At 39.5% G+C, this 22,947-nt stretch overlaps 1 protein-coding gene across 2 annotated transcripts; it reads right to left on the bottom strand.

Moving 5' to 3' along the window:
* Nucleotides 1-4,320: 4,320 nt before the first annotated feature.
* Nucleotides 4,321-9,305, bottom strand: zfpl1 (zinc finger protein-like 1). Of its 2 annotated transcripts, none has more exons than XM_006799442.2 (8): nucleotides 9,146-9,305; nucleotides 7,672-7,786; nucleotides 7,469-7,580; nucleotides 7,117-7,310; nucleotides 6,873-6,951; nucleotides 6,572-6,757; nucleotides 5,675-5,798; nucleotides 4,321-5,583 (listed from the first exon to the last, which is right to left on the bottom strand). In XM_006799442.2, exons 2-8 carry the CDS (start codon nucleotides 7,771-7,773, stop codon nucleotides 5,397-5,399), a joined length of 984 nt encoding a protein of 327 aa, XP_006799505.1. In that variant the 5' UTR covers nucleotides 7,774-7,786; nucleotides 9,146-9,305; the 3' UTR covers nucleotides 4,321-5,396. The 2 variants fall into 2 exon arrangements, with proteins under 2 accessions (XP_006799505.1, XP_006799506.1); XM_006799443.2 differs by having other exon boundaries at nucleotides 7,672-7,789.
* Between the last annotated feature and the right edge of the window lie 13,642 nt (nucleotides 9,306-22,947).

A 22,947-nucleotide genomic window follows, 5' to 3' on the forward strand; every position in this document is an offset into this window, starting at 1 on the left:
AGGGTGTAGAGTAGGATATGTCCATTAAAATTTGGCTTACATCCACCAATTCTTCAAGGTCAATGTAATGATTTATTAGTCAAGAATTGACTAAAAACCTTATAACTTCGAAACAAAGTTGTGGTGTTTATTGTACCATACAAAGATTTAAAATATTATGTCACATTTAACCTCTGACCTTTGCTTCAATGTGATAATAATGATATATAGATGTATTTAAAACTATATATCTTATTGTCATTGTTTGTACTGATAAGGTATTGGTATGTAGTGAATGATATATGAGGATTCTAAATATCACATTACTTTGGACCTCTGACTTCTTCAAGGCCAAATAAGGTATAACTTTGATAAAACTTTCTCTTAAACTATGCTTAAAATTCTGTTGCCTTTGTTTGCGTTGGCACAATAAAGGAAATGAAACTGGTATATGATGAGGAGTCTTACATTATAGTTTGTATCCAAATGTCATGTCACATTTGACCGAGGACCTCACGTTTACATTTCACATCTGCCTGTCTTTGAAGTTGACCCCAAGAGAGTGAGCTGCCTTAGTGGAGGTTTGTGCTTTCAGAGTCTTGCTTATTTTTCTACCATATTCAAAGTGTGCATAATAACAGGAACACAGCAATACTTCATTTTTGCATATATAAAATCTGAGAATGCCTGTTATAATATACATTCAGTGACTACAAATTCATAGATCTATTCTAGATTACTGCAATCTAGATCCAGAATGAAAACAAATAACTTAAACTTACTTAAACGTAATTTAAACTTAAAATTACAGCATTGACATCACTGTCATTTGTCACATGTAATGAAAAACAACAGGTTTCGAGAGGATGAAAAACTGTTTCAGCTGCTTTTTTGTGACTAACTAAGCTGCCATAGAGACAAGAGCTGTACTCACAGTTTTCCACGGGCCCTGACGTTCACAGAAGCTTCCCTTGTGTGATGCGCTTTCTAATTGAACTGGGCGGCACATGTGAAGCACACACACTCCCATTTCAATTTATACTCCTGCACCGTCCAGTGACAGAAAGGAAAGCTGCCGCGAGCAGCTACTTTGAACTCTATTAAACTCTATCGAATACTCTGTATGACACCTTTTGAATTTAAAAATAACCAGCTGAATGAGGAATGTATTGGTCTGTGCATGTACAGTATAACTCCAAAATCAATACAAGCCACATGTACACATTTCTGCAGTGTACATTAAAAAAAAAACAACCTAAAACACCAATGCAGTTTTCATTCACTTTCATTTTTTAAAAAATATTTCTGGATTTTTGTACTAGTTTTGTTCTGCTGAAGCTGCAAGACATCGAAGCAGCGCTGCATTATTTGAACTTTGTCTTCCTGTCTCAATATATCAGCAAAGAAATCTCAAAAATCACAAGAATTTATCTTTATTTTGGAAATGGCCTGAAGACACAGCGATAGAATGAAGCCTTAATGTCACTGATGTGAGCTGCTATGCCAGCCAAAAAACCACAATGGCTTCCAGCATTCATTGCTCAGTGTTCACAGGGGCACGTACAGCTGCGCTCATCAAAAATAGGAACAGCAAAGGGAACAAAATGTGAGGCAAACTCTGTTTTTGAAGCGAGTCTGTATGACTGCAAGGTATGGTTGTGGGTGGGTATCAGATGTTATTTTCTTGTATTATACATTTCACAAAATGCTCTTTTTTGTCTGTTAATGTGTTAGAGATGGGAAAATGAAAATTCTTCTGTTAAAAAGGCCAAGCTAGCCTATAAAACTCACTCCAGATGTGAGAGTTCATTGCAAAGACACTTTTACCACCTATGATTGGCATCAGGAGTGCAGCGAGGTGCAGGAAAAGTGTGCAGCGTGTTAACAAGAAAGTGTGGACGTATTGATCAGGATGTCCCTATTATGTCAGTGCAATGGACAATCTAATAACTCAGAGTTACTGAGAAATACATTGAACTCCGATAGAGTGACAAAAACCATTAGACTTCACAAAGCAGTCAAGCGGTTATGTTAAACCACCACAGAAAATTTTCATGTATCGAGTAACATGTCGGAGAATACAATCAAAATATTCTGGTGTATACCACAGAGCTGTGATCCACTTTGTAATTTTTGCAACATGTGCATGTTGATAACTGCTGGCAGGTCTCCCCTCATCAATGTAACCGTGGCTCAGAACCACAGACAATCAATAGCATGCACAATGGAAAGCTGGGAGAGTCAGATAATGCTCATGCGCATTGGTGGATATTTATAACACTAATATCTACACAGGACTCAATAAAGCAGGATGTGGCAAAGTTACATCACGCAATAAGTCATTGCAGGCAGAAATGAATGCTGTACTCTCCACACTAAAAGGCTGTGATTGTCCTTTTTCAAATACATTTAATTATTATAGCTTTTAAGTAAACTTTTTATGCAGGGAAAATATGACTGTTGAATGGGTATCTTGCCCTATCATGTGATGCAGGTTCACTTGGTACATCACATGAACAATCCAAAGCATGCCTTAAGGTCACTTACTGAATCTCAGACCAACTGTTTGGGCCTCTGGCATTTTAATAATAAACAAACAAAAGTAATAAAGAGACTTTAAATGTGGTACAGTTCCTGGTGCCAGGTGTGCTGGTCTGAGTGTAGCTTGGGAACACCAAGCAAGGGAAGAGCCAATCACAAGTGAGTCACACAGGTGATTGCTGCCAGCTGTAGGGCCTGCTTCCTGCCTGACTTCCAGATCTGACTAATACTTTTGCCAGATAAAATGAAATGACAGATATTTTATGAGTAGTTTTAATAATTGTAAAGCTTTACTGTTTCTGTATTGGTGTATTTTGTATTTATTAATTCATATGTTACTTTTAATTGTAGGCAGAAAATGAGCAGAGCACTGGCTGCCTTTTATTTAAGGATCGTTTTAGACGCAATTCACAGAACTGACTTGTTTAGTAATTCTAGCAGCTGTATTTAGTGTAGATTTTTAATTCCTTGTTTGCTTCTAGGACTGCAGCTGGTGGTTGCCTCCAGTCACAGGAGTTGTTGCCATACAAGAAATTCAATGACTTTTGCGGTCATATAATTTCTTTGTATGTTTGTATGTTTCTAATAAATGGCCAGTTGTGGTCTGTTAATTGAAGCTCCTGCATCCTATTGCCATTTTCACATGAATATTTCATTGTTATTCATTTCCACACTGACATTTCTCCACCCAGCTGTCTCCGGGGTTTACAGAGGATGTTCTGGAAAAAAGGGAGAATATCCAGTGAGTGGCAGCTCTCTGGGAGAAAACACAATGTTGTTACCAGAACAAAATGCCCAGACTGCTTTAAGTTGATAGGAAGGCAACAGTAACTCAGATAACCATGCATTACAACGTATGCAGAACAGCATCTCTGAATGGAGAGCACATTGAACCTTGTAGCAGATGGGCTACAGAAGACCACATCAGGTGACACTTCTTTCCGCTAAGAAGAAGAAACTGAAGCTACAATTTGCACAAGTTCACCAAAATTGGATAATAGAAGAGTGGAAAAACATTGCCTATTCTAATGTCTTCTGCAAAATTTACATGGTGGGGTGAGAATTTTGAAAAATGAAAGCATGGATCCATCCTGCCTTGAATCAACAGTTCAGGGTGATGGATTGTTTAAAGGTCACAGCCTGCATGAGTATTGTTGCTGACATGTCAGTGTCCTTTATGACCACAGTGTACCCATGTCCTAATGGCTGCATTGTTGCTGATCTATGAAGAAAATATGGGCCAAATATCACAAAACCAGAGGAACGTAGTATTAGCAATGTGTTCCTAACAAAGTGGCCAGTGAGTGTGTGATGAGATGAGACTAAAAGGTTTAGTTAATATGATTCTGGATCTTTAAGCCCCAAATTGTAACTATTATGCTTTTGAGCACTGACTACTGTCATATGTACATAACTATTCAGGAAAACCCTGCATACAGCATTTAATTAATAATAATAAATTTTAAAACAGGGGAACTGGGAGTCTGTTCAGAGGCCAGACTCTGATCTTTAAGAGCAAAGTTAAACCAGCAGGGGGAGTTGAGTTAGAGTTGCTTGCAGTCACATGGTTTAGCACCACGTTGTTTATTCATCAGGCTTTGTCTACACCATGTAGGCCTGCCTGTATTTTTTTTCCTAATGTATCAAGTCCGAGCATGCAGCTCCTTTAAAACATATAATTTTAAGGCCCGTGCATACTCCCTGTGGAAGAATTAAAAAAAAAAAAGAAGTTTGATTTCAAAATATATCCTGATTGAAAAACGTGAAAACCTACTGAAATAAGATACAAACTCCAAAACCTTTCAAAGTCACCATTTATTAGAACAGATGTACTCTATATGTAGTGTTTTGTCACAGTGAGATACTGTAGAAGAGAAGACGCACTCCTGCAGGCTGCTGTCTGCCTGCAGGAGTGACAGCAGTTGTTTTTTTCCTTTCTTCCTGCTCTTTGAAGGCTGGAGAAATCATCCAGAAATGTTGTCATTTATGTGGGATCTTATTTACTCTTAAAATCACTGGTCTGCATCGCCAGCAGTCAGCAGGAGGTTCATTAAAACTGGGAAATAAGATAATAAATATGTTTGATATACGACACTATAAAGTGCTATATAACATATCCCCGCTGAAGCTATACAAATGGCATTTCAAACATAGCTCACACATGATTTTTGTTGCGCACAGCAGAAGAATACATCACCATAAAATAAAATAAAAAAATACTGCCTTTCTGGAGCATTTCTATTTAATGGCCAGTCAAAAAAACATCAGGAAAAAATGTACACACGGTATGTATGGAAAATCTAAAAGCAAAGCATTCAGTTTTCAGGAGTAATGCAGACACTTATAAATAGTTGTGTATTATGTGTGGGGTACAACTCCAGTTATGAGGGCAACATTTGCTCAATGAGAGATTCACAACCCTCAAAAACAAACCTGTAACTGGAATCTGTTTACATCTGGGTAAAGGTGGCTTTTTTTGTTACATTCTGGCATTTCTGCCAGCTTAAGATGTTCTTTCAACATCAACAGTGTTTAGTTTCTAGTAAATTTGAGGAAAAAGAAAAACAAAAAAGAGAAAATCAAATTATAGAGATCAGTGACAAATATTATACAAATACTGCCCCTCTTTATCAAAGCAACAGTTACCAAATCCTTTGCCAAAACACACCAAGCCTTGGTCACGTCCCCAGGTCCACGGCCCTGTGTAACAGAGAGAAATCAGGGATTGCCTCCACTATAAAGTACAGCCTCTTCCCAGTGGGTAAACAGCACCCTCTGGTGAGCTAACCCTATAATAGTAGTCCAGTTTCAGCTCTTTTTCTACACAGGCATACGTTGTGTAACGCATGAGAAAAAGAAGGGGTCATTGCATGTCATTAGTTTTTCCCCACACGGATGTTGGGGTTAAGAAGAGGATCTAAATTTGGGTCTGAGCCAGCCGACGCGCGTCCAAGTTTAGCCATGATGATTATCAACGTAAAGAATCCCAGAACTCCAACCAGCAGAAGCATGAAGACGCGCTGTTTCCAGGAAAGAGAGCTCCGCTTTCCACCAGTGCGGTTCCTGGAAAGATCACAAGAACATTCCCATATTATTTTCTGTCACAGTAAATAAAGAAAATCTCTGTCCCAAAATGCTGTCATATAATACTAACTTGAGTATTTGAGCAAACCAACTTAACGCTGGTCGCCGCCGATACTTGTCGTCATCAAAGTCGATCTGTGTCACAGAGCTGTGACCACCGTCCCGTGTGTCATAGACCTTTCTCGGTGATGATGCTGGAGGAAAGAAAAGGATCACGTCTCATCAAGAAAGGAAAACTGCTTTCATATTATATTTTGAGCTACAGAGTTCAAGAAGGTTCTGGGCTCAAACCCATTAGCCAGCTAAGATCTTTTTATGTGGAATGTGCAGGTTCTCTCCAGGTACACTGGTGATTCTAAACCGGCTGTAGGTGGGAATGCGGGTGTGAATAGTTGGCTGTCTCTCTACTTTAGCGCTGCCATGGACTAGTGACCTGCTCAAGGTGTACCTGCTCATTTCACCCTGACAACCGACACAGGCTTCAGCTCCCCCCATGCAACCCTGAATTGGACAGCTGGAAGAAAATGGATGGATAGAGTTTTGACAGGAGAAATTTATGACACGTCCTCCAGCTGCTATCATGGCTGTCCCTGAGGACGCAGCACAGAGACGAATGGGGGAGAAATAACGGACAGGCATCTTGGCCCAATTTTGTAAATTTCAATTTCTTGGCCCAATTTGGGCATCAAGGTTGACGCACTGCTCCACAACATCGTGGACTGTCACCACTAGAATCTTAATCATTGTCTGTACAAAGACATTTTAGGACAGCACTTGGGGAAACTTGGGGTTGAAGAGGTTGGGTATAAAAGTCAGATGGTGGTAAAAGGACTTATGTTTCATACCCTGAATGCATTTTGGCATTTATGAGAATGCTTATGAAAAGTTTAGCTTTGTTTGGCAAAAAAGGGTGGAAGGTCTCAGCAGAGAGTGGGAGCAGATTAGGAGGGCTTTCTGAGCACTGTACCTGTGTGTATTGTGATAGTGTCACCGGCGGTGCCAGTAGTAAAGTTGATCATAGAGTGCTCCTGCATGTTTGGATCCCCATTCTTATGAGGACCTCCAATGTCTCCCTGTTGTGGAGGTGAGATGTAATTAGATGGTGCGCTGCTGGTGTAAGAATGGCTGGGGTACATGTTGCTTTGTTCTTGTGCTGTAGAAACACACACACACAAAAAAAAGAGAGACAGATGATCTGATGTTTGCTACTTTTATTACAAATGAAATCACTTCAAATAGAACGGAGAAGGAAGCGGAGTAAGGCTTACAATCAAATGTTGACCAGTCTGCATAATCTGTGACATCATTAGAGGCAGTCTCATCAAGGACCTGGACAGGCTCCTCAATCTGAGATAGTCAAATATCACTCGCTTCATTATCTCAGAGCATCACACGTGTAAACTTGATATTTAAATACAACCAGAAAATGCTAAGAATGGCTGTGTGTGCTTTTTTACTTTATTAGTTTTCAGGATACAACGACGACAGGGAGATTACACAACAACGACTTACCAGTGGCAGCCCCAAACCAGCTCTAGCCCAGTTAACAGATGACAGCTGTTCTTTCAGCACATCAGCAACTGGGCTGGCCATGTTGGTAGGGGGGAAAACTGGACCCTGGCAGGTGGGACACTGGTATCCTGCTGGGGCCGTATGGAGGGGCAGTCGAGATGCCAGGTTATTAAGACATGCCCAGTGAAACACATCTGTGAGGGAAAAATAAAGTTTCACTTTGCAGAGATAGGATCAGAATCGTATTTATTTAAACTATGAGCACAATTTTTTTTTAAATAGTCCATTAATCTTTGCCGTTCTGCTTACAATGAACTGCTGACTGGTACAGGAAAAGAAACTTGAATCTCACCGTAGCAGATCAGTCTGACAGTGTCCTGTGCAGCGAGCGAATTATTGCACAGAGTACAGTTGGGGTTGTAATCACTGTCCTGAAGCCATTGCAAATATGATTGCACAATACACTGAAGGAGAAAATGTTAAAAACACAAAAGGTTACTGTGATGCTACAAGTTTTGTACAAATATGCGCGACACCATGCGTTCACCCACTAACCTTGTTGTGGTTGGAGACAAGGCAATGCTCGCACACGTTCACACGGTGTTCGAAGCAGAATAAATTGGTCACTTTTCTCTTTGGACACTTGCAGAGACCCATGGCCACCTGCAATCTGCTGAGGACAAACAAGTAGTTTGTGTTGGACTCCTAAAAAAGCATGAGCTCAGACTGAGGATCACAGTTGTCATTTTGTAACTTCAAGGCTACACTCCATTTTACTATGAGCAGAAGCTACAAACATGAAGCATGCCTGTGAAACATGAGACTTTTAAAGGCTCACATTTAATCTAGTTATCCTGAGGTCAGCTGCACTTTAAATACAGCTTAGAGACAAAAAATGACAGAACTTTATTTGTTGATGTTTTCCTGACAGGAAATGTTTGACAAAATTCCTGACATTGAGTGTAGAAATCCTCCTGAATAGAAAAAAGTAATGAGTAGGGTTTTAACTTAAGATATGTTGTGCTCAAGAAAATAAACCTATTCAACATCTGGCATGAAAAATATTTAATGGTTTTAATACAAATTTAATTTATAAAGAGCTAGCTTTGTCTGCTCTCTCATTCACAAAGAGAAACACATATATTTGGTTTGAACCAAATATATTCCCCAAAGAATCTTTGTTTCCTCCTGGGAGCAAACTGTGGATCTTTTGCTGGTAAAATGTAAACCACCACACCATGAAGCCAGTATGTGGCTTTGAAAACAGACAAAATTTACGTCTTTATAACGGTGTGCTGCTTTCGCCTAACACACATTCTTTACATATTTCTCCAAAGAACAGATCTTATCTTGATATGTTACAGTACTTCATACATAGTTCCATACAGAGTTACAAACGATGTTAGTATTGCAGGGGCTGAAGTAAAGGTGACTTCAACTTTTCTGAATTTAGAATTCTGTTAAATATAAGTGACGTTTGCTGAGTGTTTGGCCCTAGCTAGGTGATAGTAAGTACAAAGGCCGAAGCATGGGTGGTCTTCATAACTACTTCGCTGATGTCATCCTGCTGTCATATCACAGTCAGCAAATGAACTGTCCCAAACAAACCTAACACTCTTTGGATATTATAACGCAGTTTAAAGGTAGGGGTTCTTCTGCCAACGTGCCACAATTTAGATATGAGCAATATACCACTCAAACACGGCAACAGATGCTACTCATTGTATTTACTGTCACTACTTTTCATTTCTTTATCTGTAATAGTTGCACGCAGTGTTTGGACGTGGAAACTTCCCATAAGTAATTCGGAAACCCAGCTGCTCAGCATCTACGTCTTTTTAAATATCAACTAACACGTCTTGACAGCTGTAACACCCGGCCACAGCTTAATTCTAACATTTAACTGAGCTAACAGCGGCTAGCTGCTAGCTCAACTGGAAGTTATCGAGTAAAGCAGCGTTAGCGAGCTAAACTAGCTAGCTGTTGGAGTTGACGAAGTTTAAATATAGACAATAATTACTGACGTTACCTGTCAGACAGACATTAATCGAGTCGCTTTAGGTGATGTGGTACGCCTGTCATTTACGCTTCCTTGCTGAATTCACATGGAAGGCGGCTCCAGAGGTTGTCATCAGTAAAACTGTTTCCTTCCTCCTTCTGTTTATGTGCCACGTCTCTTCCGCTTCTCTTTCTTCTTCGTGTGTTTTTGTAAACAAACCGATTGGCGTATACTGCCATCTGCTGCGTCGAAGCGCACAGGCCTACCGTGTTAGAATGATTTGTAAAAAGCTGAATGTTGTCATATCGGTAATTAAATGTACTAAAGTGATAAGTATAAACCTTAGCATGAGACAGGCTTTGTTTTGTAAATCTGTTTCTAATCACAACCCTCTTTGGCGCTTATGCCAAACAGACATAAGTTACAGACCCAGGGCCAAATGTTGGCACTAGCCGACATGTTTTTTTCCTTCTTCAAAAATTACTCATGATACAGAATACTTGGAGTACGGCATCTGAGATGTAGATTAAAAGCAGCGTTTTTCATGAAACGATAACACCATTATACCCCCCACCCACCCACCCACACGCACGCACGCACACACACACACACACACACACACCTTCCTTTTGTTTCTCTTTCCCCTTTTCTCCTAGTCTGCTCTCCAGGGGCTTGTGTCTGACTGATAAGCTAAATTTGTCTTCCCTTTTTTTCTATTTTCATAATACTGACTGCACAATTAAACTAATTATATAATTCAATCGATCGATCGATAGATCGATAGATAGATAGATAGATAGATAGATAGATAGATAGATAGATAGATAGATAGATAGATAGATAGATAGATAGATTGATTTCCTGCATTTTCTATCAATTAGAAATCAGCTATAACGCCAGATAAAGACATTAACCTTTCATCATCAAACCAGGCTGCACAATATAGATTATCGACCTATGTTTGTGCATGCATTTTTTGAATAGCTGATCAATGAATGTCTGTGATCATTTACTCTTGTAGATCCCAGCGGTTTGAGCTTCATTTTGGTTTAGTAATATATCATGAATGCAAATGGGAGTAAAGAAATACAGCAATAACAAACGTGTGTAGAATACTTGATAATTTCAGATGGACATCAGTTGCGAACAAAAAAAAAACAATAAAAGAAAAAAAAAATCCGAGCTTCTGCTTTAAAAAGTAAAGCGACTTCACATCTTCCACATTGGCCACCATGACGGATCTCAATCCTGCCCTGACAAGCAGCTTTTAAATGCATGGTAATGACATCTCTGTGGGCATGATGCTGCCTGCTCATGCATAATAATGACTTTTTGTCTTTACAGATGCATGTATGCTTGCGTGTGTAAATGGGCATGGATGTATTTGAGAATGAGGATACAAATTGTTTCCTTCACAGTTCACTGCACATGTGAATTGCCTGCAGAAGGAAGCATTGAGAGTAAAATGAGAAAATGAAAAGTCAAAAATAAAACTCCCCCAAAAACAAACACAATGTAAAAAATGTCAAGGAAAGAGACTGGCATGTGCTGTATACGGCTCAAGCCGCTATTCCTCATAGAATTGAAATGTCTTTTTTCTTTAAATTCTCACTTACAACTTAAGTTCTTCTAATTAATTTTAGTGAAATTGCATCAACAAGGAGATTAAAAAAGTGGAGCAGTTCACTCTCATCCACACACTTGTGTGTCTGGGTGGTTTTCTGAAGCAGCATGATTAAACAACTTTGGATACATGTGGGACTGTATCACCACGAGTGGCAAGCTGCATAATTCCTTCAAAATAAAAATATGAAAATGAGATTTAATGACTTTGTGCAAATGAGCATGGACTTGTAGTGCCCTTGCTAAAAACCAGGGAGGAGTATAAATCACTGACAGGGGGTATGAGGGCATGTGGAAAGGGCATTTGAAAAGATTGGAGCTATCAGATGGAAGGGAAATCTAAAGACAAATGACAGAGGCAGTGGAGGACAAATCACCCCTGGAGCTGATGCAGCTCGGTCTGAAACAGCGAAAGAGCGTTTAGTTGGGCGAGGCTGGGGGACATTGATTGATCGAGTCTGGCAGTTATTGATCAGTTATCAGCCCTATCTTTGAGGGAAAGTGTTAAGACTCAGGCATAGCTTCTTTGATTTATCTGTGTCACTGTGAACGTTTTGTGTTATTTTAAATAGTACTACATTTACATTACTAAAGAAATACTAATCATTAAGAAATCCAAACACCATTTAAATGAACAAATAGCTTTGTTTCTGCAGCGTGCATGGCAGGTTCAGGTCTGTAACGTGGAAGAGAAGATTTAATCATCAGAGCTCAAGATTTGTCACAGTTTCTTGGACCCTAGACAACAACTTTCTGTACACCAAATTATGACTGGACTATAAATCTAACCTTAATTGTAAGTCTTGCAGCTGCACTGTGGAATATGTGGATTTGTTTCTTAGAAACAGATCCACATAGAAACAAATCCACATATTAAAAATAAAGAGATTATTTTTAGATTGTGAATAACACACTGTGTGGCCGATTGCACAGTGGTGCAGTGGTTAGCACTGTCACCTCACAGCAAGAAGGTCTTGGCTTCAAATCCACTGGTGGGCTGGAGCCGCTCTGTGTAGAGTTTTCATGTTTATCCTGAGCCTGCATGGCTCCGACTTCCTCCCACTGTTCAAAGACTTGCATGTTAGGTTAATTGCAGGTTCTGCACCGTCTGTAGGTGTGAGTGTGAATGGTTGTCTGTCTCTGTGTATTAGCCCCATGAATCTTGATCTTTCCAGGGTGTACCCCACCTCTTGCCCTATCCTCCTGAGACCCAAGCCAATTTTCGTTTGTTGTTTGCATTGTTAATTTCTCTTCATTGGGATTAGTTGTATTTGATAAGTATAAAAACTAAGAATACATTTTAAAAAGTAATTTAAAAAATAAAAATGAACCAAAGTAAAGACACTGTTGTTTAACACTTTATTGAGCAGAATCAAGTACAGTACTGTGCAAAAGTTTTGAGCCCCCCCTCATTTCTTTATATTTTGCAAAGAAATGGAAAAATATGCAGCTATTTATTAAAGCATGTGAAAAGCACATATGGAAATGTAATATATATGATAAAAACAGAATTTGTACAATTCAAATGAACTTGAAAGTCAATATTTAGTATGACCACCTTTATTCTTCAACACAGTCTGAACTCTCTTAGGCAGCTTTCTTGTCATTTCTTTAAGTAGGCTTCAGGATGATTATTGAGCATGCATCAGGATACGAGGCTTCATGAATACTATTCCAGGCGTCTTGAGGGGAATTCAAAGCTCTTCTTTGGATGTTGGCTGCCTTTTGTTCCGTTCTCTGTCAGTATGATCCCACACTGCTTCAGTAAAATTAAGGTCAGACCTCTGGGGAAGTCAGTCCATGACTAATAGTGTTCCACAGTGTGTTTTTCTATTAAGGTATGTGTTTGGGTTCATTGTCATGCTGGAAAATGAGCCATTCAGGCTTTGCAAACAGACACTTTTCAGATGGCATTGCATGGTGGATCAAAATAAAATGGCACTTTCCTACATTCATAATTCCATCAATTTGTTAAGATTCCCAGTTCCACTGGTTGAACTGCAACACGTTTTACAGATGACTGTACACACTCACTGCTGTACATCCAGTCTTCCTGTACAGTCCAGTTCTCGTGTAATTTGGCTACTTAAACTTCTTGACAGCCACCCTTCCACTGGGACCATTTCTGTCGAGGCCCACATGTAACTTCCAGGTCTTTGCTTGATCTTTGTCATTTTGTTTCATATGTGCATGACTTTCAGATACTGTTGATCTGCTGTAGACTGGTTATTTATACCTGGCTCTCCTGCTTTCGTCCTCAGATTTTGTTAAGGACACATTGCACAACACGCTGAGATGTGCTAACTGCTGTACCTGTAGAACTATTGCTAAAGGCCACAATAAAACATTACAAGAAAGTCTGAAGGAAAAAAAACTATAAAGAAATGAAAGGGGACTCAACACAGTGCTGTAATCTTATGTAAAACCTTTTCCATCAGGAAACAATTTCCCACATGCTCTGTTTATGAAAGACATGCAAATGAAATCCTTCCAGTGATGTGAAGTTGGACATTCAGGATATTTAAAGGTAAATGTTTGTACATGTGAATATATGAATATGTTGTATAATAGATTATATAAACCACTGCAAACTACCATCCATTTGAAAACATAGATTTAAGCTTGTGAATAAAAAGAATGCAAACATTATTGGCTGAGCAAATTTAACTTTACTGAATTGAATTGAATTTTGTGTCAACGCGCTGTTGTTTTTGTTCCTCTTGAAGCATTCCAGCAAATCCAAAATAAAAACAATCCTGTTTACCCCATTTCTGAGTTTGAGCTATATGTTTGCATTTCCCAATGCGATGTATCTGTTTGCATGTGCTTGTATTTTCTCTGTGTGCGCGTGATTAGTGAAAATGACGCAAAATCGAATCCATGGTCACATAATCACATCATCTAATTCAGAACATAATTACACTCTGGATACTGTTACTTTATCAGGACGGCAGCTCAGAAGCAAATCCATCAGGCTTTGCTCTGAATGAAATTGGACTGACTGATTGATTTATGTATGTCAAGTGAAGGGCAAAGAGATGGACACAAAGAAACCGCAGAGTGTGAGGGAGCGGGTCGGGGGAGGGGAGTCGCAGATATATGGATGAAGCACGGGCCCCTGATGAGGGAAGGAGAGGATTGAACCTGACAGAGACAAATGGAGTGTGAGAGACAAAGAAATTTAGACATGTGCCTGCTGACCTTAAACCTTTTTTCCCCCCCAAACTAATCAATACAGGGAAATGCATGTGTTTGAATGTGTGTGCGCTGTTTGGAGGGAGGGGATGGAGGTTCTGTCTGTGCTCTTCTCAATAAAGCAGCAGAGTGACAGTGACTTTACTTCAACCCTGCCTGACTCTTCCCCGGCCCTTTAACCTTTGCACATGCCTCTATTTAATTTTGGACCCCGTAATCTTATAAAAGACGGAGAGGTCCCGAGCACTTAGACTGTTCTCATCACTGAGCTGAGTGAGGAAAGTAGGAAACGTAGAACATCACTGCTGCAAAAATGACTCAGGCCAGGCCTGTAATGCATATACTAAGACTGGTTGCACAAATCCGTCCCATGTGTTTAATGCAGTTTAGCAAATAGAGCACTTTATTGGGCAAAATCATTGCAAACAACAAATAAAAATGGATGGTTTAATATTGTGTGATTCTTTCTTTTTCTTTGTCTGGCTGCTCGACATTCTCTCCCACTCACTCACAGTGAAGAAAACACACAGAGGCTGACAGAGAAAAGACATTTTCCAAGGAGTAATCTTTTTTGACAGATGCCTGCTGCATTCTCTATACTGCTCTGAGCAGCAGCAAATTCCTCAGAGTTCCATGTATCAGCTAAAAAAGCAATGTATTTCACCAAGGAATCTCTCATCAGCACTATTATTACCCCCACCATCACCAGCAGTGTTTAGGAGGAAAAAAAAACTCATCTTCAACCAATTAAAGGAACGCCAGCACTACGCAAATCCAGAGTGCAACATTGGCACATTGCACCACATTATGCAGATCTCTTTAAATAGCAGATAAAAGCAGAGATGTTGGCTCTGCAGGTAAATACAGAGAAACTCTGTGAAATCAAGATAAGACACAAGGAAAGCAGCCTGGATCTGACGAAGTAAAGGCTGATGTTTGGCTTCAGCCGTGAAGACAGAGAGCGTGTAAAGATTAAGTGCCCTGGCTGAAGGGGAGTGGAGGTGTGCAGAGGACCAAGGTACCCTCCCCATCCCGGCTCTCAGCTGTTATTGGTTCTCTGAATAGCCTGTAATCACCATTAAAGTCTCAAAGGGCTCAGCTTTATGAGACAGTAAATTAAATTGACACTCCTCGGTGGGAGATCCTGCGGAGCATGCGATAAAGCTTGAGGCTCTTGTGATGGACAAGAAATGCTAGAGACCTTGAGCAGGATGTCACAAAATGTCACAAAGACCTGATTATGGCATGATGATAAATCGGCAGCTCATCACCACACCGATGTCTGTGACACATCAAGCAACTTACCTGGCAAGAATTGACTTGACTTGATTTCTAGTATTTTCACACTGGAGTTATACAAGTTGAGGCCCACAAAAAACACAGGGTGTACAGAAGCTTAGAAAAACAGACCAGAGTTCCTACGCCAGGCCAGATGACTCACATATCATATCTCTGTATCGAGCTTTTGACGACTGAAGTTGAAAAGAGTATCTTATGTTGCTAGAACTCTGGTTAAGAAGTCCATCACTTCTTCCAAAGATTTTTTTTGCACCATAAAATGTAGTGAATATATCTTTGAAGAACGCCATTAAAAGTTGGCTTTGAAATCCTTTGTTCAGCCATTTTTTCCTTTTCCACTGAGACAGACAGATGGCCGCCCTTTTTACTGAGACAGAATTACTCAGTGATGTCTGATTATACTGTTGCCCAAGGGCTGTGCTGCCTCATTCTCTGGAAACTTGTGTGCTTGACCTGCTATTAGCATCCTCTGCTCACCACTGGGCTGAATGTTTGAACCCAGTCTATCAAATCCTGCACCACAAATGTTGTTTATGCTTGGAGAAGAAGCAGAGTGTTGTTGTTACACTTATCATATTTTGAGATAGGAGGAGAATGCATCAACCTCCAGACCTGAAAAATTAAGCCAACACAGAAGTGCCAAAAACATACTGTGGAGGAAATGAATGAAGGAATTCATTATCTGATCCTCTGCTGAAGAGTTTTCTCTCTCTTAAAAAGAAATGAATAGTCTCTAATGTTTTATTGTAGTTTTGTTCTAATAGGAGACACAGAATATCAACCAAAAAGTTTGAAAAAACTCAATACATAAAATTTATGAATTGATTTGCATTTCATTGAGTGAAGTAAGTATTTGATCCCCAGGCTGGAGATGTTTCATATGTTGGTTTGCACACGTCTCAGGACAGATTTTGGTCCACTCCTCTTTACAGAAACTCTCTAAATCAGTGGTTCTTAACCTTGGTTCGATCGAACCCTAGGGGTTCGGTGAGTCGGTCTCAGGGGTTCGGCAGAGCCTCCGCCATGACATGCATGGCTCATTTTGTGCACCAGTAAAAAAATCACATTTTATTTTTCACTAAAGAGGGGTTCAGTGAATGCACATATGAAACTGGTGGGGTTCGGTACCTCCAACAAGGTTAAGAACCACTGCTCTAAATCCAACACATTTCTTGGCTGCTGCTTGAAGCTTCACAGATTTTCTATAAGACTAAGGTCTGAAGACTGGCTACCACTCCATGACCTTAATGTGCTTCTTCTTTAGCCACTTCTTTGTGGTCTTGGCCGTATATTTGGTATCATCTTCGTACTGGAAGACCCATCAACAACCTATCTTCAGTGTTCTGGCTGAAGGAAAGGGCTTCAAGTACAGTACATCCAAGATTTTACAGTACCATGTCCGTCCTTTGGCACCTCAATGCGGTGAAGTCATCCTGTACCCTTGGCAGAAAAACAGCCCCAAAGCATAATGTTTCCACCTCTGTGCTGGACTCTGGGGATGGTGCTCTTTGGGTCATACTCACAAAGAGCTCGATTTTGATTTCATCTGGCCACAGCACTTTCTCCCAAACCTACTCTGAATCATTTAGATGTTCACTGGCAAACATAAGACGGGCCTGTGCATCTGCCTGGTTGAGCAGAGTGCTGCATGATTTTAATACATCATGTTACCAGTGTCTGTCTGTGAGCCGACGAGGGATCTGTGACTTACTGTAATCAATATCAAATTGCACTTAACCGTTCAATATGAAAGCACAGTTAACAATCACCAGCCACACCTTCTGTTGATGAGAAAAATAAAGACTAATGGATACGAGTCAAACCTGAGAAGAGAGAGTTTTTCTTTTTTTTCTTTTTGCACAGCTGGTGTCAGTGACTTAATGAGTATAATGGATATGTTCATTCAGAGCAAAATTAGGTGAATCATTAAAGTGATGTGTCAGTATCGCCCATCTTTGAGGTGCTTGATCAGAATGGCTTTGTTGACAATATCAGAGCACCACTCAAGTCTCAAATAATTAAAACTGAACACTCCCCTGGATGTGTTATGGACTGATAATAACTCATGATAAAAAAGGTAAGTAGTCACTGTCAATTTGTCACAACTGTTTCTCTGACTCATGGCCAAAAGATAAAACAGACGGACCTTCCTAAATGCTGGTAAGGCCGTCTACAGAACCAGATAAAGCTTTTCAGCTCCTGAGGCTATTATACTTTCTTCTTAGCAGAGAAACACCCACTGCCAAAATGTTTCAGCCCACACTACACTCTTTGTTACGGCTGTATCTTTAAATATAAATGTGACAGCCAAACATGAATTATATCTCAGTGTATGAAAATGTATGTAGCAAGAGAGAAAGTAGATATCTACACGTGGTTGTATAATGATGACTTTGATGGTTAAAGGGAACAGAATGGTGTTAAGAGCTGGGCTGACATGGAAATGTCCATCACACTGAAAGCAACTGGGAGGCTGTACTGTAGAAACTGACATTAAGGATGGGCAAAAGAACTCTTTTTTGTGGGGACACAATTCATTTGATTTAGCAAAAGAGTTACTTCCTGTTTGTGTGACACTATGTGATGTATCAAAATAACATTTGCCTTTTATTTGAGCTATGAAAGTGTTAAGGGATGAGCTGAATGTCATAAGTCAAGAAAAATAACTATTGATAGCTACCGAGCAAACTGCATCACATGGCCTTTGAGTTCAAACACTAAGGTACACTAAGGAAGACACTACGACACATCAACTTTATTACAATAGTAGATTATTAATACCAGTTTCAGCCAAGGTACAAGTCACTCATTCAGTATGACAGATGTGCCTCTATGGCCTTCAGTAAAAGCCACGAGGTAACTGCATCTTAATCTCTCTTTCTGCCTTTTCAGCTTCTCAAATCCCAGTCCTGGTCTGGGATCAGACCGGGGATTTGAGAGAAACCATCTGCTCTTTAGGGGCGTACAATTGGAGTCCAGCAATTCCAATAAAGCTGGGATGCTGTGTGAAATTTAAATAGAAACAGAATTCAAATCTCTTAAACCAATTTTTAAATTCACCTTAGAACATAGAAAGCATATCAAAAGTTTAAAATAAGACATTTCCCTATTTCATGAAAATAAATTTCAGAGTGACTTTTTTGAACTCACTTTTGAAGAAGTCACTTGGATGCGCAATGAAACGTTTCTCCCACTGAAAACGCTACATCCAGATGAACAGAATCAACTTTTTGGGGTCAGTAATATGACTGGGTATAAAAAGAGCATCCCAGAAGTAAAGATAGGCAGGGGTTCACCAAACTGCAAAGAAATGTGTCTACAAATTGTGGAAGAGATTCAGAATAATGTTCCATAATGTAAAACTGTGAAATTTGATATCTCATCATCTACAGTTCATAATATGATCAAAAGATTCAAAGAATATGGAGAAATCTACATTCACAAGCGACAGAGCCAAAGATCAATAATGGACACCTGTAATCTTCAGGCCTCCGGTGGCACTGCTTTAAAAACAGGAATGATTCTGTCACTGAAATCACTGCATCCCTGTCTGTGAATACAGCTCGCAGTGCCATCCACAAATGAAGGTTAACGCTCTGTGATGCAAAGAAGAAGCCATATGTGTATGTGATCCAGAAAGGCTGTTGTCTTCCCTGGGCCAAAGCTCATTTAAAATGGATTGTGGCACAGTGGAAAACTGTTCTGTAGCCATACGGCTCTCTAAAGAAGAGAGGGACTAAAGAAGAGAGGGACCATCTGGCTTGTTATCAGCATTCAGCTGAAAACCCAGCATCTTTGATGGTATGGGGGTGCATCAGTGCCTGTGGTACTGGCAACTGGAAAGGCACCATCAGTGTTTAAAGATACATGAAGGTGTGAAAGGTATATATAGGTTTCCAAGCAATATATACTCTCATTCAGATTATGCCTTTTTCAGACAAGTGCTTGCATATTTCAGCAGGACAATGTGAAATCACATACTGCACCTATTACAACAGCACGACTTTAAAGTAGAAGAGTCTGGGGCTGGGGAGAGGTTGGCATGTCTGCAGTCACAACCTTTTCACCAACTGAAAAGTTTTATCACATCATGAAATGAAAAATATGGCATAAGAAGACCCCAGACTGTTGAGCAGCTAGAGTCCTATATCAAACAGGAATGGCACAACATTCCTCTCCGAAATATCCAGAAGCTGCTCTCCTGAGTTTCCGGACATTTACAGAATGTTGTTGAAAAACGGAATATTATGTGGTTCCATCACAGGTTTCTTTGATATATATTGAGGCCATCAAATAGAAAATGTGCTTCCGAAAGTTGTCATCTAATAAATAAAAAATAATTTAAATTATAAAATTGAAAAATAGTTTGTTTTTAATTACATTTTACACAACGCCCTTTTTGTGGAATTGATGTCTGTGCTTACATCCCTGGCATTCATTGGTCATTAATGAAGCAGATTTTAAGTCACATTTCTTAATGAGATTAGCAGAGAAATTAATTATTCTGTAGAAGCCAACACAAGCAATGTGAAGAAATCACGTAAACAATGTGAAAGAAATTAGAGATGAAAAAACAATAAATCACTGAACATATAGAAGATGTCTATAATAATAACTTAGTCTGGTAAGCTACAGAAGAAAGCAGCTATCTTTTAACAAGACTAATGCTATACTGTGATGATGGTGGTGGTGAGTCTGAAAGGTCAAAAATTCACTGCTTGTTAGCATCAGTTCAGCTACATTGCAACTTTAAGAAAAGTTCACTTTCCCAGCTGTCATTAAGATTAAACAGTGACGTGACCACAATTACCAGTTTGTGGTCACCAGCCAGCAACCTTTGAGCTAAATCCTAACAGCATGCTAACATGCATAAGTACAGTGCTAGCATGCTGATGTATAGCATAACTCAATACAAGCCCTTACTTACAATCTTAGTTTAGCATGTTAGAACAGAAAGAACTGCTGAGGATTCTGTAATATTTTAGGTTTTAATTAAACCAACGTATTGGACAGACTGACATTTGGACCTGATGATCCTGAAAGGGACATTGCTAACGCAGAGTATTGCTGCTAACATGCTACAGATTACTGAAAACTAATAGTTGCTAAAATGGCCATCAAACAAGCTAAAACAATGAAAGTGTCATTTACTCACCTTGAATTTCATCAACAATGACCTTTGACTGCTGAGTTTTAAGTGTCATTTTTGAAATAATCGTCATTTTGGGGGGAACAAAGCTCATCCTGTAAAGGAATTGAATAAATTCTATTCTATAGTTAATCTATAGTTAATCACACAATAGCATCCTTGCTACAAAAACAAAACAAAACCCCAGTTTCCTAGAAATATTGAAAAATATAAAGATTTTCTTCATTAGTGCACTTAAAACAACAGCCAGTGCACTGGCTCACACACTGAGGCAAATATAGTCTGACTGCCTGTCTGCACCTGCACACATCAGGTCCAGTCCCTATTAAGCAGGATGTTTTTCATAAAGAAAGGCCAAAAACTTAATCTCTCCAAGTTGCACAAATTCTTCAGTATGCACATATACATTTTTGTAATTGTATTAGTTTTATTAAGTGGCTGCTATAGAATGTATTTACTATCGACCTCAATATAGAACAACTGTGTCAGTGATATCCTCCTGTTCTAATTGAGAAACAGCCACGCTAAATTGGTTGGCAAAATGTAATTTTATTCCATTCTGGAGCAGCACCTCAGTAATTTGAGCCACATCACAGTGATTACTACCACTCCAGAATAAATAGCTCACTTCAAACAGATGTTATGCTACCTACAGTAGATTTGCTCAGCAGCAAATTTGTCTTTGATAATGCTCCGCTTAAATCCACTCCTGAAGTAAATCTCTCACACCTACGCACAGACATTATGTCTCCATTTATCTCCCACATTAGCTAATTAAAAAGAATGCAAGCTTAATAGTAGCAAGGCAAGGAAATAATGCAGAACGTTTGAGCATCTTGAGCGACTGCCTCTGAAACCTTGAAACAGATGAGAACAACATGAGCAAGTTAATGTAATATTGCTGTAAGATCATCGTGCAGTAATAAAACATCTAAAGCATTATTACCTAAATAAATTAAAGTCACAGGGTAACTGCAAAAAAGAGCATGCTGTAAGATGTTTAAAACAACAACAAAAACCTTCTTTTTTGTGCTTTTTTTTACATAACTTTGGATAAGTATGCAGCTTCAATGATGAACCAGCATTAGAGCTCAGCTGAAGTCAAGACAGGTTCAAGAAGATATAGAGCAATTCCTATAAAGCACTGACATCCTCTTCATTCCACACTCATACCAGTAAGCCCTAGCTAACAAGCTCAGCCACGTCCCTCTGGGACACGGATTATGTCTGGCTCCCAATCTGCAGTTGTCTGTTTGTTTGCTGACACCAAGGCTGCTGGAGCACCATCAGTGTCAAGAGGGAATTGGCAATTCAGGAGTTAGTACTGTAGGGTTTCCTGCGACATTCTTGTCAATGGTTCTTCCTTCTGGGCCATCAAAATTAGGTCCCTGCTGATGCATGTAGTACTACATGTTCCATCTTACCTTTGCTGCTCTTATGTAAAATTTCTACACCAGCTCACAGAATGAGAGCTTTTTATTATATTGAGTTCTATTGAGATTTGTAGCTGAAAGTGGACATTGTCAAATGTCTTTAACACCACTTCCTTGTCAGTCAACTCTGTCCGTTGCTCCAATTGATAGTCACTTAAATCACTTGCCTCTAAGACGAGGAAAGTTTAATCTACGCACTTCAAATCTCTGTTCTTTTGGCTGTCAAACCGTCATACCGCTGAATTTTGTTGACAGTTTGTGATTTCTGGCTGCCATATCGGTGTTAGTGTTAGATTATATTTTGTGAATACGGGCAAACAAGACAAAGACTGGATATGGATGTCATCTTTAGTGCAGAGTTGCAGCTACAGCACTGCACTGAAGTCTAGAACGTTTTTTTTTTAATAAGAAAAAGAAGACAAAATTAGAAAAGTTTAGGAAAAAGTTTCACCTGCAGAGTCACCAGTACAATTTGTGTCTGCACTGTTCGAATCAACAAGGTCATGCCTCGGGATTTTAGGAGCTTAGACAAGGTGTTCCTTCCAAAATCCCGCAGTATTATATTGTGCCTATCTACGATGATCAGACTGATCAACTCTTAACTCTTGAAGTCTTGCGAAAACATTATTAAAGCGTCTGCATTAAAAACCAAGTAAGCCCATCTGCTGTGAGACTCTTCAACAGCTCCCATAGCCAACATCTCCACTATCTCCACTATTCCCTTGCAGTATCTCCCTTTGGCCTCATTTTCAATATTGTATTTCTCATATTTCATTCCCCTCACATTTTTTTGCAAGAACACAATGAGATTTACAGAGACCGGTCTTAAATCGTCTAGAAGTGAGCCAAGAAATAGGTTACTGCCCAACCTTCAGGTCACTGTTATTTGAATTGTGATCCGGCTGACCATGACAATAGGATACTCTTTCATTTCCAGAAGCACAAAAGCTGTTCAAAAGAAGGAGTGCACAGTCCGAGATCAGCAGCATAGACATCTGTACTGTTGGCAGTAAAGCCTTTCTGGGTGATATAAGGTGAAGTGATGGCTCTCCTTTAAAGCCTGCAAAGGTTAAGGTATTTCTAAAACAGCTTAATGTGTTAGAGCTCCAGTTTGCTCAGTAGGCCTCCTCTTT

This window comes from Neolamprologus brichardi, chromosome 10 (assembly GCF_056152115.1).
Source record: "Neolamprologus brichardi isolate AB-2024 chromosome 10, ASM5615211v1, whole genome shotgun sequence".
Lineage (NCBI taxonomy): Eukaryota > Metazoa > Chordata > Actinopteri > Cichliformes > Cichlidae > Neolamprologus > Neolamprologus brichardi.